Below are 15267 nucleotides of genomic sequence, written 5' to 3'. Positions count from 1 at the left end.
ATGTGCTAGCGACATGCTAGTCACTTTGCTAATCATGCTACAAACATGTTAGCGATATGCTAGTCACTTGCTAATCATGCTAAGAACATGCTAGCGACATGCTAGTCACTTGTTTATCATGCTAGTGACACGCTAGATACCTTGCTATTCATTCTAAGTACATGCTAGTCACTTGATAATCATGTCAACAACATGCTAGCAACTTTGCTAATCACAATGGCATGGTAGTTGTAGTTGCACTTGCTTGTAATGCTAGCAATATGTTAATCACTTTCTTTTTTAAACTTTTCAAACTTTTTCAACTTTTCAAACTTTCTACATTTTTCAAACTTTCTGGCCAGGCTTTTTCAAGCCAACTTAAAGTTTGACCACAAACTTTACTATCTAGTTCTTATCTCACATACTATTTAGGATGAATAGTATGAACATTGAGACGCAGGGAAAGTCATCTGCATCTCCTGCACTGCATCCATCCCTTTCTCCCCTTTTTTGCCATTTTATCCTACCTGTCAGATTTTCCTAGCAGGGTATACTGCGCATGAGCACATCAATATTGCATCCTTTTTTCTCATGCTGAACAACATTTAATGTATCTGCATTACTGTAAGGGTGTGACTCTATGGTATAGCACGTGTGTAAGACTCGAATACAATTATGAAGTAATGATTTGATGATAAATAAATATTTTAGTGAGTAAAACTGGCTGTGTCTATAGTAGGCTATGGACTACACTACATTATTATATTATATTTAAATTATTTTTTTAAACGATTATTATTTTTAATTATTGTCCCTGGATTAGTAGGACACTCGTAGTGGTGGCAGCGGACATATTTTGAGAATCAGTTCTGGTTGAAAAAATGCGATCTAATCTCGTTTAAATGAAATAAGCCTGTTCCTGAGCATGACCTGTTGCCATCACAGCAAGTGCGTCATGATTTTCGAAGAACCAAATGATCCAAGATCATGCCAAATCGTCAATAATCAAATACAGCTAACGTTAACTGAGTTAGCGACGTACGAAGAACGGGCCCAAGGCCATCAACATAAGTTGATTATTATGTTATAATAATAACATAATAAACCAGGTTATTATAGAAATTTTAGAGACATTTGAAAAAGAATCAGAACATATCTATTATTGTTTTTTTTTTCTAATAGAGGAGAATGAAAAACAAATTCGACTAACAGTAGACTCATCAGGATCCAAAGTCTGTAGAGAAGTTTGGGGTAGAGGTTTCCTTCAGACAATCTGCTTCGGAAAAAAAGAACGCGTTATGTTGTTGACGTATTTGATCTTTTCGGCTTGCCGTATTAGGGATAATAACGTAATCGCGCGAGGTCCCGCCCAATCTTAATGGTCGCTAGCGAACACTCTCGAGCCTTTGTATTTTCGTGCATTTGAATGCAGAAACATAAACACACTGAATAGACCTTCGCCAATCTGAATGACGCCTTCGCCATTTTGCTTCAGCCTATCAATTGTAAATATAAATCGGGATTACACATACTTGCACAAAGGCTGTCCTGACAACGTTTTGCGACGTTTAGCCACGGATGTTGCCAACTCGCTCAAACAATTTGGCGGTTAGAAGGAAGTTGCTTGTGCTCGTAATTACGTTACATGTAAAACATTTTTTCAGTGTGTTTTGTGAGGCTTTCGCAGCTAGACCAAGCGCAAAAATAATTAGTACTGTGTGATCGGGTTAGTATTGATAGCTTGCAAACTGTATGTTCAGTAAATCGTTGAGTCATATTCGTCGTATGATCCTCAAGCGTCTGCTGTTTTATTATGCGAGATGTCCAAATTACAGAAAACAAACGGTAAATACTTATGGTGGTGTCTTCTGTGCCTCGAGTTCAGACCGGATACACTCAGCAAAAACATTAAACATCTGAATCTAGGAATGTAAGTATAATCCATCTTTTTTCCCTCTTTACTGAATAAACTTCTTAATTAGCTCGCAATCGTCAGGCCTTTACAGGGGTTGTTTATATGTAATTATAGCTTATATAAGTATGGCAGATACTTAATAACAGTTGAAATTATAATTTGTTTCTTAATTACACTGACCCAGTTGGAATCTTTTTTTGTTTTACATTTATCTTTTGTTTTTAAACAAGTCGACATTTCTCAGTGTGCTCTGTCCTAATCAGCCTTTGTATAACGTACAACTGTGCCAACTCGTTACTCATTAGCTACAGTTCTAAGTGATAATGTTAAATATAATCATCATCGTCATAATCAATAATTATAATTATTTTTAGTTTACATTAGATATTCTCATTAGAAATCAGAAATTTCCACCGGAATACTATACTATTGGGTAACACTTAAAAAAAAAAAAAAAGAAAGAAAAAAAAAAAAAACAGGGAAAAAGAAAAATCTTTTATTAATAACTAATACATTTTTCGCTTAAATTATAATATGTGTTGTTATGTTACACCCAGGGCTATTTTATTAAAGATCGGCTATTTTAAATTGTATAGTTGAATGCATTACATTTTTGTGCAAAAACAAAAAAACGAATATATATAATAAACTGCACATTTAACATAAAAAATTACACTTCAGAAGCACCAGGACCTGACAAATTACAGCTAATAATTAGAAACAAAAGCACCAAAGAAGTATCAACTGGTCAGAGGTAGAACGTCTTGCTGGTACACTTTTGGTCTTCTGAACATAGTAACAAGTTAAAGTAAATCTTTAAAAGTCTATATTTAAAGTGTTAATTCTAAGCCACTCATCATTAATTTAACACATGTATTGTGTCTGGAGTATGTTTCTGGCCTCTGGTAAAAATACAAATTCTGTCATACTGTCCCAGATGTATATCACTTGAACACTATGAATACAAACAAAAGTTTTTAGCCCATATAATGCACATATACAGGACCACTTCAAAACCACAAAGTAAGCATGAAAGTAAAGGTTTATTTTATTTATTTATTTTTTTTTTTTAAACAAGTTTATTGTTACGCTTGGTGACAGTGATTCATCAGCTGGTTTTGTATGGATTATACACCGTTCACTTTGTGTAGCTTTTGAAGCACCATCTTTAGACATCCTGTACACCTGCGTTATATTCAGACAGATCTTTGTTCATCTGAAGAAAGTAATTAAGATGATTTAAAATGAAACAAAAATATCCTCGTTGTTGTTAGGTTGCTTCCACTTTTTTAATACTTAAAGGGATACTTCACACCAAAATTTACATTTTGTCATTAATCACTTGTTACAAACCCATAAAAGCTAAAAATATTTTGGAGGAAATGCTTTCTTGTGATTGTCCCATTGACTGTCAAGTAAGTTGCACTGTCAGAGTCCAGAAAAGTATGAAAGACGTCGTCAGAATAGTCCATCTGCCATCAGTAGTTCAACCGTAATGTTATGAAGTGATGGGAATACTGTTTTTGTAAGCAAAGATTGAAAGACTGATACCAGATGTATTATTCTGATGGTGCTTTTCATACTTTTCTGGACTTTGACAGTGTAACTTACTACAAAGAACCCAGTGTTATACGAACAGTGGATGAAGTTTGTTTTTTTCCGGGGCAGCAATGGAGTGTAGCAAGTGCGTTTCTGTGTTCTCGTCATTTCAGTGATGGCACGCCTCCAGGAGTTCGGCTTTTCCCAGAGAGAATCGGAAAATTGTATTTTTCTTTTATAAATATGATAAAACTAAAGACTTTTTGGAGTTATGAAAGATGCAGTACTACTCTATAGGGACTCAAGATTAACATGGTGAAACTGTGTATGTTATGTACACTTTAAACAGTGAAAAATACTTAGCTGAGCAAAAAATAAACTGGCAACGTGCCGACAGACAAGACAGGCAGGTTACTTCTGGTATGAAACAAAGTGTTTGCTTTCAAGTTTTATCTCTTATTTTTATTATAATAATTTTTTTGAAGAAATTCTCTGTGTCATGGCAGATCATCGTAGTTTCTCAGTTCTAGAGGGATGTGAATCTGTCATCATATCATATTTACTTAAAGCATAAAATAAACATGAACATCAAAAGGTATTTTATTTAAACTGCGGAAAGCATCAATATGCACCATTTTTCACGTTTAAGGCCCTGTCCACATGAATGCAGTTATTTTTAAAATCGCAGTATTTTCAACGTGTTCTGGCTGTTTGTCCACACACAGATGTAGCACCAGGTTACTTAAACTGAACATTTTTGAAAACTTGAGGATTTAAATTTGAATTGTTTCGGCTAGTTACGTCGGAGCCTTCACTGTTATATCAGCCTGCTGGATTTCAGGCATCTGACTGGCCAACATGGCTTTTATTAGATTATATCGCTACCTGTTGGTTTGGAATACTTGTGACAGTGCTTCGTGGCACATGTTCACAGTTTCATGTGTCCAGATTTTTGTTTTTAAAAACAAAGAAGAAATAACTGTTTTTAAGAATACCCCGTGTACGTGTGGACATGATCTAAGTCAACCCACTTTAATCTACTAATCAACTAAATCTACTAAATAGTATTTTTTATATAATAATAGTAATAATAGTTATTTGTTACACGCACAAACATATATCTTTTAAAAAGACATAATAATAATTGTAGTTATTTTGTATGTTTGTTTGACAGGAACATGTTTGATAAGCCAAACAAAGAGGCATTCTACATTGTCATCCACTTTTTATTTAATAAACTGAATCCCGCACATGCTCAAGATGTCTTCAGGTAGTACAATACAGGACTTTTTTTTGCAATTTTGTCATCATTTGTTGTGATTTGAATTGTGAATTTGAAGATCTTATTCTTTTCATAGACACTGCTGGCCAATTTGGGATCGTAAAGGTGATGCTGAGTTTCGAAAGGTGGCTTTTTCATGGCTCCAAGAGATAGCGGTATGTTCAATTGATGTTTTTATATACATTTTGTAAAGTGTTTTTTTTTTTTTTTTTGTGCCTTTTTAATTTTTATTTTTTTATATATTTATATATATATTTTATATATTTAGAATGAAGAAGGTAATGCTTTTCCTAAAGTGGCTGCATCACATTTGCTCTCTGCTTTTGGACCAAGATTTATCAACTTGATGCTCCACTTATCTAAACATGTGATGCTGAAAACCCTGAAGACATTTACCACAGGTATGCTAGTGTTTTCCTAAACATTCCACACACACACACACACACACAAAAAAAAAACTCCAAGATTTTGAAACTTTGCAAACAGTTTTCTTCAATTAGGTTTCTACAGCACCTCTTGTGCACAGTAGGGCTGTGCAAAAAATCGAATGCGATTTTCATGCACATCTCATCAGTAAAGACGCTCCTTTAATTAGAAATATTATCTCCAGCACGTGTGTTCAGATCAGGGTTGCCAGGTTTTCACAACAAATCTTGCCCTGTTGCTTCTCAAAACTAGTCCAAAACTAATCGCGATTCCAGGAGGTTCCCAGATTTAAAAAAAAATAAATAAATGCTTCCCGGGGTTAAAATATAAGTTTTTTTTGGCATGGTTGTCTTGGTAAAATTCGCATATTAGGGGCTAAATGTCTCGTTATTGGTATGGGGTTGCTTCGAACCACGGACATGAAAAACAATGGCAGACTTGGCAACACTGGTTCAGGTGAAGCGGCAGTTACTACACAGAGCCGTAGTCTACCGACAACTAACACAAAATCGCTTTCGAAATCGACGAAGAATCGTCTGCAATTTTAAAATCGATTTTGTGTAGATTGTCAGTGAATTATGGCTCTGTGTAGTAAATGCCAACCAATGTTGCCAAGTCTGTGGTTGTTTTTCATGTCCGCGGGTCAAAGCGACAATACCAATAAAGTGATATTTAGCCCCTAAAATGCGAATTTTACCAAGGCAACCATGCCATAAAACTTATATTTTAACCCTGGAAAGCAATTTTTTATCGGGGAACCTCCTGGGAACGCGATTGAGCTAGTTTGGACTAGTTTTGAGAAGCAACTGGGCAGGATTTGTTGTGAAAACCTTGCAACCATGATCTTGAACGCACGTGCTGGAGATATACTTCTAATTACAGGAGCGTCTTTACTGATGAGATGTGCATGAAAATTGCATTCGATTTTTTGCACAGCCCTAGTGCACAGTCAAAAAATTTTTCAATATATCGTACATACTTGGATGTGTATGCACAAAACGCTGTATGCCTGGGGTGCTTCCTTGTTTCCTTGCACCACCGTTCTCCAGCCGTTGACCCAGGTATCAATCAAAGTTAGTCATCTGGAAGGACATATCAAATGTCTAATTGCACCATTAGGATTCGGGAGTGAGGAACGAGTAGTGAGGAAGCTTTCAAAGTATCTGTTAGTGAGGATACATGTGTATTTTGTGCAAAAGTGTTGCTTGTTGAAAAACGCAAATTAAATTTATTTATAAAGCACTATTTTAAAACTATAAAATAACATACATCATGACAAAATATAAAACCACAAAGAAGCTACTAATGATTAAAAGCTAAATCTTTGCAGTGCAGCCACTGTAAAGGCATGGTCACCTCTGTATTTCAGATTAGTTTTAGGGACCGTTAATAGCATCTGATCAGTAGAATTTATTTATCTCCCTATCTGATGTTCAGATGAAAGATCAACAAGATAGTAAGAGGGAGCCAGGCCATTCACATATTTAAATACCAGTAAAAGGAAATAAAATCTATAGTGAACTTGGTTAAGCCAGTGTAGTGAGCTTAAAGGGATAGTTCACCCAAAAAATTTTAATTCTGTCATTAGTTTCTCACCCTCATGTCTTTCCAAACCTGTAAGAAATACAAATTAACATATTTTTGATGAAATTCAAGCTTTCTGACCCTTCACAGACAGCAGCACAATTGACCCCTTCAAGGCCCATAAAGACATTTTTAAAGTGTTGTGTGACATGTTTAACCACAATTTTATGAAGCCAATAGTTTTGTTTGCAAAGTAAACAAAAATAACTTTATTCAACAATAACTTCTCTTCCGTGTCAGTCTTCAACATTAATTCATGAGATGCTCATGACACACACGTGTGCAGTGTTATCTTAATTTTTTAACATGAGGGTGAGTAATTAATGACAGAATTTTCATTTTTGGGTGAACTGTCCCTTTAAAACCGGTGTAATGATTTTTTTTTTACCCCACTCAGAATCCTGGCCACTGCTTTTTTTAATGTTTTCAGTCAAGCAAGTGATGAATGATTAATTCCTATGTACAGAAGAGTACCATAATCCAGCTTTAATGTAATACGTGCCTGAATTGCCATTTCAAAGTACAACCAATGTCAGTAATTAACAACAGGTCATTTAACCCTCTCAAGGCAGGCGTTGCAGATTTGCAACAGTAAAGTAACTAAACACCTTATTACTCCAGATACATATTTTATGAATCTGGAGTACTAAAAACTTTACTATAGGTTACTAAATTTCAGAGGTGTCAAGTAACGAAGTACAAATACTTCGTTACTGTACTTAAGTAGAAATTTGGGGTATCTATACTTTACTTGAGTAATTATTTTTCAGCCGACTTTTTACTTCTACTCCTTACATTTTCACGCAAGTATCTGTACTTTCTACTTCATTCTACTTTCATTTCGTCTTGTTTTCATTCCGGCTTGTCATCACTCAAAAAAAAAAAAAAAAAAAAAAAAACCTATCCAGATAAATCGCGCCATCCGGATGGAGTGAATTTGATTGTGGTTGGATGAGAAGTATAAACAGATACCATTCCGACACCCTATTGGTTTGTATGCGATCCATCGCACCTGCACATGACACAAATTACATCACCCTCCAGCAAGGGCATAGACAGTTTTTGGTTCGTTTATCATAAAATGTATTTCTTAAAAGTAGGGTTGGGTATGGAACCGGTATCCTATCGCCTCAGAGTCAGTCGGCTTAAATTTCATATGAAACCGGCGTCAGACCGGTCTACTCCCCGTCTTTCAGCGCGCTCTTCAATCCGCAGACCGCGGCGGAGCAGCACGAGCTCAAACAGAGACAGAGGACATAAGGTGTGTGTTTATCAGTAGATTGTTAGAATCTGTATCAGTGAAGTTATTTGTCATAAATACAGTTTACAAAAGGTCACGAAGAAGCTGTCGCTTTCTCATCTACTGTAAAGTTTTCGCTTGTCACAGCCGTTTCCTCCAGTGAAAATCTAGCCCTTAACACATATGACCGAACAAATACTTTAATTACACTTATCTAAATATACTTATACTAAATATTAATTTAATCATACGTACTTTATACATACACTAACTACTGTACAAAAGTCTTAGGCACGTTAGTATTTTCACTTAAAAGAATGGTGTTCGGCTATTTATATATTTTGCTGTAGTGTGTCGGTAGAAAATATCAGTTTACATTTCCAAACATTCATTTTGCCGTTGTCAAACTGCTTGTGCATTCAAAATCGCACTAGATTATTATTAAAATTAATGGCAAACTGATATTTACTATGGACACACTAAAGCAAAAGATTTAAATAACTGGCTTAAAACCCTTTTTTGGGGTGAAAATACTAATGTGCCTAAGACTTTTGCACATTACTGTACTTTACAAACGACATTGTTGCTACTTTATAAAGAATGAGCATACAGTCATTCACAGAACTGATTTAAGACAGTGACAGACAGCACTCATCTTAACTTAATATCAGAGTGAGTGACAGATATACAGTAGAATTATGTGTGGTTTTATATTAAATAATGACCCAGATTGTGAAATACATTTATTAGCCTTAGATTAAGGGAAGCACAACTTGGGAAGTGAGAGCATCCAAGGTGAAAGCTATGGATTTATTTAAAATATTTGGAATGTTCTTTTAAGTTATCCATAGTTTTTTTTTTTTTTTTAGGTTCTTTTTTTTTAAGTATAGGTTCAGGCACCATTTAGGCGCCTGTACTGTTTTAAAAGTATCGAAAAGGTACTGGACCCTATTTAAAAGTTATTATTTCTCACTGGCTCATTTACCAAATGGGTGCTTTATCTTCGTTCTCCACAAATAAAGCTACTGTTGGTAGTTCGGTAGTGAGACGTTTTAATAAATTATCATTTGCGATTGACAATGTTGTGATATCTAGGCTATACCAACTTTGTAACTTAACATAGCATACGTATGTACCGAATACAGGAAGCTGTCAATCAAGAAGGTATCGGGATTATGAGTTAATTTTCCTTTTTAGTTATTGATTAATCACTTGGATTAATCATTAATTTTGACAGCACTATTATGCTTATTGTAAATAGACAACGTTACAAGTGTAATTGTTACTAAGCCTGCACCAATGTTCTTGTCCATTGCCCTCGCAGATTCCTGCAGCTAAGCTTGGATGTACATTTACATTCCATTAAAGGTTATTGATGACATGCCTCTAAAGTTTGACTTTTTGCACCATAACAATACTTATTGGCAACTAGTAATCATATCTCTAGTCCTTTAATGTATTTGCATTGTACTAAAATGCGTTCATTTTCAATGGGCATATATGTGGCTGAAACAGGTAGCCTAGTGCATCCCAAATTTTTCAACATGAACATTTAATATAACATTATATTCATTATGGCCTTTAGAAAAATGTTTTTTTTAGGAGGTGGGGTAGTTCATAATAGGCCCCTGTGGTGCGGCCTAAGCTTTTGTTCTTAATGGCATTTGTTCCCTTACATTACTTTTACTTTTATACTTTAAGTAGTTTTTTAAACCAGTACTTTTACTTGAGTAAAAAGCGTGAGTTGATACTTCAACTTCTACAAAAGTCTTTTTAAGACCTAGTATCTATACTTCTACTTGAGTAATGAAAGCCAATACTTTTGACACCACTGCTAAATTTACTAAGTTAATAAAACTTAATTTGAGCCTGAGAGGGTTAATACTGTTCAGTAGAGGTTCTCAGTAGAGGTACATTTTCTAAAACCAGATTTGAAAATTTTTAAAATACAATTGGAAGTAGTGGTTGAACAGATGCATGTTTCGAGACATTATATGGTTCCAGATAGGGGTGTGAAATGTCACTGGTTTCACAACTTGATTTGATTACAATTATCATGCCAACATTTCAATATCACGATGCATCATGATTTATATAAAATTTATTTTGTGAGTTTTTATTCAATTACATAAGAAGGCTACTTTTTTAAAATAATTATAAATTAATAATAAATCAAAACAATTAAGAACTTAACCCAAAAATATAGCTTCAAAATTTACAAGCATAAAAAGGGGGAAAAAACAATTACAAGTGATAAACAAAAAGTACTTTCATTATCTAAGAGTGCTTAAAGTATGCAAAGGTTTAGACAATCATTTTCCTAATCCAGTTTTTGTGCTGTTTTGTTTAGGGCTGTGACAGTTGCCGTGTACTGCCACCGGCGACTGCCACTGACGTCATGCACTCTATAATAAAAATCAGTACCGTCACAAGGGATGTGCCAAATGTGCGACTGCACAGGGCCTTGTCCCTCTAGAGCAGGGATTCCCAAAGTGTGGTGCGCAAGCTGTCACCAGGGGATGGCGAGATGAAAAATGTAATGGCGGTCTGTTTTTTTTAAGTGGGATTTTTCCATACAATAAAAAGCATGAACAGTTAACTTTTCCTTTGTAATCGCTTTTATTTTAAATAAAAAACTATAAGTTATTAGTTTTCGATGGAAATGTAGAAGACAGATGCTGTCTTCTACGCACTGTTCTTCTTTTATGTACTGCAGGCTACGCTTTATGCCTGCCAACTTGTTTCATTCATTCTATAATATATATTATAAATATGTTTAACTGGCTGAAATCGGGGAAACTATCAAGTGGGACATCTTATGATAAAGTTGTTAGTCAGGAGTAGGGGGGCCAAGAAAGAGTGAGGATTTGGAGGCAACAGAGATGAAGAGAATAGAGAAAGAAAATGAACAAAGAAAAAATCTGGAGGAAATCTCTCTCTCGCTGCAGGCTGAGTGACTTTTAAATCTATAACGACTCGTTTCAGTGGTTCAGAGTCGACTCCTTACTTTAGAAGCCAATAACTTTATAAATCATGTACTTTTTGGTTTAATTACTTTGCACATTGTTTACACTGATGGACAGCTACATCATACACTGTAATAAAGGTAATTTTTTGATTTCCCATCTGTGTGGCTCTTTAATAATAATTCCTTACATTTATATGTTTAAATATCAAAGCGAGGCACAGGTGTTTTATTTCGCTGTATTTCTGAAGGAAGACTTGCATGTTATATGCCTGATAAAGCAGCGTGTGAGTGTACCAGCTCTGCTTTGTTTACAGCTGTTACTGGGGAAACCTCTATTTCTCGCGCTTTGTCTATGCTTTAAAACATCTCCTGCTGGCAAATAATGAATTTGCATATTCATTAAGTCCGCCTGATCCACGCAGCAAAAATATTTTATTTGTTATCAAAAAATATCTACTCTAGAGGGACTTGGCTGTCTACCGGAAGTTAAGTTAGGTCCACAATACGGGCACGCGCAGCAACGTTTGTTTATGTTGTTGCCGTTGAAACCATCTATACTTTCCGCATGAGCAATCCAGATGCAGACACGGCCAGCGCAGACGCGGACTTACATTTATACTTCCGAAAGCATACGCTGATGGTCCGCTCTGCAACAAACATGTGAACAAACAGTTGCCCAGAATTATTGCACATCTGGCTGTCTTTACATTCATTTATTGAGGGATTGCACAGGTTCGAGTAGCAATGGGCTTCTTCATACTGCCTCCACATGTGCAATTGTGATTTTGAAGCCTACTGACCATGCACCTGTCTGCGCTGTCATAAAAAATTGGGAGGCACACGTTCATCCTCTCAGAGCCTCCGCACACACTCTCCCATGACGATGTTTACATCACGCCTACCTAGCGGCCCATAACGGACTCCCCGCGGACGCGGAAAGTTTAACATAGGCTTAAGATGCAGTCTTTAAGACGCGCACAGAAGCATGACTTGATGCGCGACATTGCAGAAAAATGTGCATTCACAAATGTATCCTATGTTGACCCATATATGGAAAGCACTTTCGAATTTAGTAATATGAGGTTCTCTCCAGAGATGTTTTGCCACTTCTTCATTTAAGGATGATTGCGATGTAATATATGTGGGGCAAACCAAAAATCCAGCACTCTCCTTCACTACTGATACTGTTTTCATTCGCTGGCATTTTCCACATTTATTTTTTTCTCACTTAAAAACAAATTTGTCCATTCTGATGCTAAATTTTACCGAACTAATGGCTGTTGATGACTATTTGAATTGAATTCTTCCAAAGTTGGCGCTTGTATGTGTTCGTTAAATGCGTAATGTTATGTGAGTAGGTCTGCTCATGTCTGAAAATAATATATGAAACACTAAATAATTTAACATAACATTGGGCTATAGCTTATATTTCTTAAGTACATTTTTAAATTAATGTAAAAAAAAAATTGATTTAATTGTTCAGCATGGTGGGCCGCATTTGAATTTGAGTTGGGCCGCGGGTTGAGATAATGCTGCTGCTAGCTCCATGGTCATTAAATAGGCCTAGCCTATTGCTGCAATGTTTCTTTTTATGCGGCTGAAAATAACCATGCTTTCTGTTACTGAGCCTGTGTCTGTCACTCGTCCTCTTTAAAGTGGAAGCTTTTGCGTTGCTTTGTTGCATTATATTGAAACTTTGTTGATGTCTTTATTGTCATGCGTGTTCTGGTTATTTGCACATGATTAAACATTACTCTTTATACAGTGATAAAAGAAATCTTTGTTGCATTTTTTTTTTAAAGTGGGGATTGGGGCGGGTGCCAACCCGGTTGGGACATAGAAGGGGGTGCGCAGGAAAAAAAGTTTGGGAACCGCTGCTCCAGAGGGCCTCGCTCCTGGCCTGCATTTTATAGTGTTTATGTCTGTTTTTCCCCCCATTTTGAAACAGTAGTGTATTAGCTGTCTTGGGAGAAGCGGAGAAAAAAACGCATTCGAAAATGCCCTCACCAACCATGATTTAAATGCTGTGTAAACATACTGTAAACATTTGTCAACTTATTTCACAAGTATTATGAACAGCGATAAATGGACAGATGGTAAAGTGTCGGCACTTGTAGCAAATGTTGCACTGCCAGTTGTCATTGGAGATTCTTAGTTCTCTTTCCGTTCTTTCAATCGCTTTATGTATACGTCAACATTCCACGTCCATTATTGTGAAACCCACGAGACACAACAAAAACACAGCTCTGATCACAGCGTCCTCCATTCTCCTGTTGTTAACGTTGTTGAAGGTCATGCACAAATTCCATCCCTGTCGACCAGCTTACGTTGTAGTTTATTTTCATCTGCCATGGATCTGAGGAATCACACAGTCTCTGGGTTTTGTTTCCAGAAGATAGACTTTATTTCAGAGAGAAACAAAGCTGAGATATTCTCTGTGAGAAGATCTCCCGAATGCTAGGTGGCATCTCATTATATACCCTACACAGGATGTTTCCAAATACTGTATTTTCCAGACTATAAGTCGCACTTTTTTTTCATAGTTTGGCTGGTCCTGCGACTTATAGTCAGGTGTGACTTATTTATCAATTAATTTGAAATGAACCAAGAGAAATGAACCAATAGAAAACATTACCGTCTACAGCCGCGAGAGGGCGCTCTATGCAGCTCAGTGCTCCTGTAGTCTACACTGGATACATAGAGCGCCCTCTCGCGGCTGTAGACGGTAATGTTTTCTCTTGGTTCTAAATAAATGCGACTTACAGTCCAGTGCGACTTATGTTTTTTTTCCTCATCATGACGTATTTTTGGACTGATCCGACTTATACTCACGTGCCACTTATAGTCCGAAAAATACCGTAGTCAAACTTTTCTTTATGCTTACAATTTTAATACCTCTCTAGAGAGAAGAGGGGGCTCCTTTGGTATAGACAAAAGCCCTGTCTGTATGTCTGACCGCATGTTTCTCATCTGGTGTACAATTTGGCCCCGTAGGCATATTTCTTTCTCTACTTAACCTATAGGATTATAATGGAATAATAACTAGCAACAAAAATGATTCACATCGATTATACTTGATTGATTAATCTTAATAAAAATCTTCCACAACTATACTTCCTAGTACACACTGTCGGTGGGAATGCAACCCTTTAAATGGTAGTGGGAAATAGTTTGCGCAAAACCATCCTAGTACTTCAATACTGTAGATTTAGTTCTGGAACTGAAGCAGAGCGAAAGGCCCTATAGATGTTATTTGTTAATGAAAATAACTGGAGCCTGAATTTTTTGTTTTTGACTAAAGTACAGATTTATACTTTAAATGTAAGTATTGGGTTTTGATTTGAATATTGTAATGAAATGAAGAGATACAAAATATAAAGTGATTCAATGCCGACTTATATCTTACCAAAATGTGATTGTTATTCTATAATTGGCGGGGCATGACCATAATGTATATAATGAAAAAAAAAATATGAAGATTGTTATGAAAATGAAAAATAAATAAAAATACAAATCTGACATGAAAATCTGTCTATGAACACATGAACACATGATTAGGACAGGTTAGATTATGATTATGATGAAGCATTGTTATTAATAAAGGAGCAAGAAATATCTGCATGAGGTGAAGAGTATACCAACAAACGGAAGCTAATTCTATGACACATCCTATGATAAATCAGATAACTGAGATTTAGACGTAACATTACAACTTGTATCAGCACAATAGAATGCTAAGTTATGCGTTAGACCGAGAGAGAGAGAGCGAGCTCCCTCTGATGCGTTTTAATGACAGCGCGCTGAAAGATTGGCAAGGACAGATTTTACTATAGATACCTATAAAGTTCTCATTATAAATGTATGGCAGATTTGTGCTATATTTTCATCTACGTTATTAAGTGTAATAGTTGTAATTAAGTTTTATTTTTAAGTTAAGTTTTATTTTCCATAAACCACCTGCGCGTTTTTGAAGACATGAATTGCATTATGCCCACAAATATGATGGAAAAAAAGCTCGGCTGCATTATTATAACATCAATAATAAAATAATAACAATAATAATAGAAAAATAAAACATTTAAGAGCAATATCATTATCGGGCATTGCTTGTATGAGCATGAAACGAATCGCTGATATGCAGCGATTTCAGCATAATTGTTCATGTTAATTAATCAGACACTAGCTCTTGCAACTTTTATCTGAAAAAAATTAGCCGATGCAGATGTGAACTTGACCGAAAGTGTAACTTGGATTGCGCTTTACATTATTATTTAACAGCATGGAAATCACTGATTATTGCTAAATAATTGAATACGATTTAAAATATAGATAAA

At 35.7% G+C, this 15267-nt stretch overlaps 1 protein-coding gene across 2 annotated transcripts in view; it reads left to right on the top strand.

Annotated features, from left to right (window-relative positions):
• Window positions 1-1346: 1346 nt before the first annotated feature.
• The window catches only part of haus6 (HAUS augmin-like complex, subunit 6), a 34338-nt gene continuing 20417 nt past the window's right edge, over window positions 1347-15267 (top strand). For both annotated transcript variants that reach the window (XM_026247050.1, XM_026247049.1), the window contains exons 1-4: window positions 1347-1909; window positions 4608-4703; window positions 4792-4870; window positions 4984-5116. In XM_026247050.1, the coding sequence (XP_026102835.1) occupies window positions 1800-1909; window positions 4608-4703; window positions 4792-4870; window positions 4984-5116 (418 nt within the window). In that variant the 5' untranslated portion in view covers window positions 1347-1799. The remainder of the gene's footprint in view (window positions 1910-4607; window positions 4704-4791; window positions 4871-4983; window positions 5117-15267) is intronic.

The sequence above is a fragment of the Carassius auratus genome, unplaced genomic scaffold (genome assembly GCF_003368295.1).
Source record: "Carassius auratus strain Wakin unplaced genomic scaffold, ASM336829v1 scaf_tig00014207, whole genome shotgun sequence".
NCBI lineage: Eukaryota > Metazoa > Chordata > Actinopteri > Cypriniformes > Cyprinidae > Carassius > Carassius auratus.
Note: the sequence above shows the minus strand (reverse complement) of the source record. Positions and strands in the feature narration are given on the sequence as shown.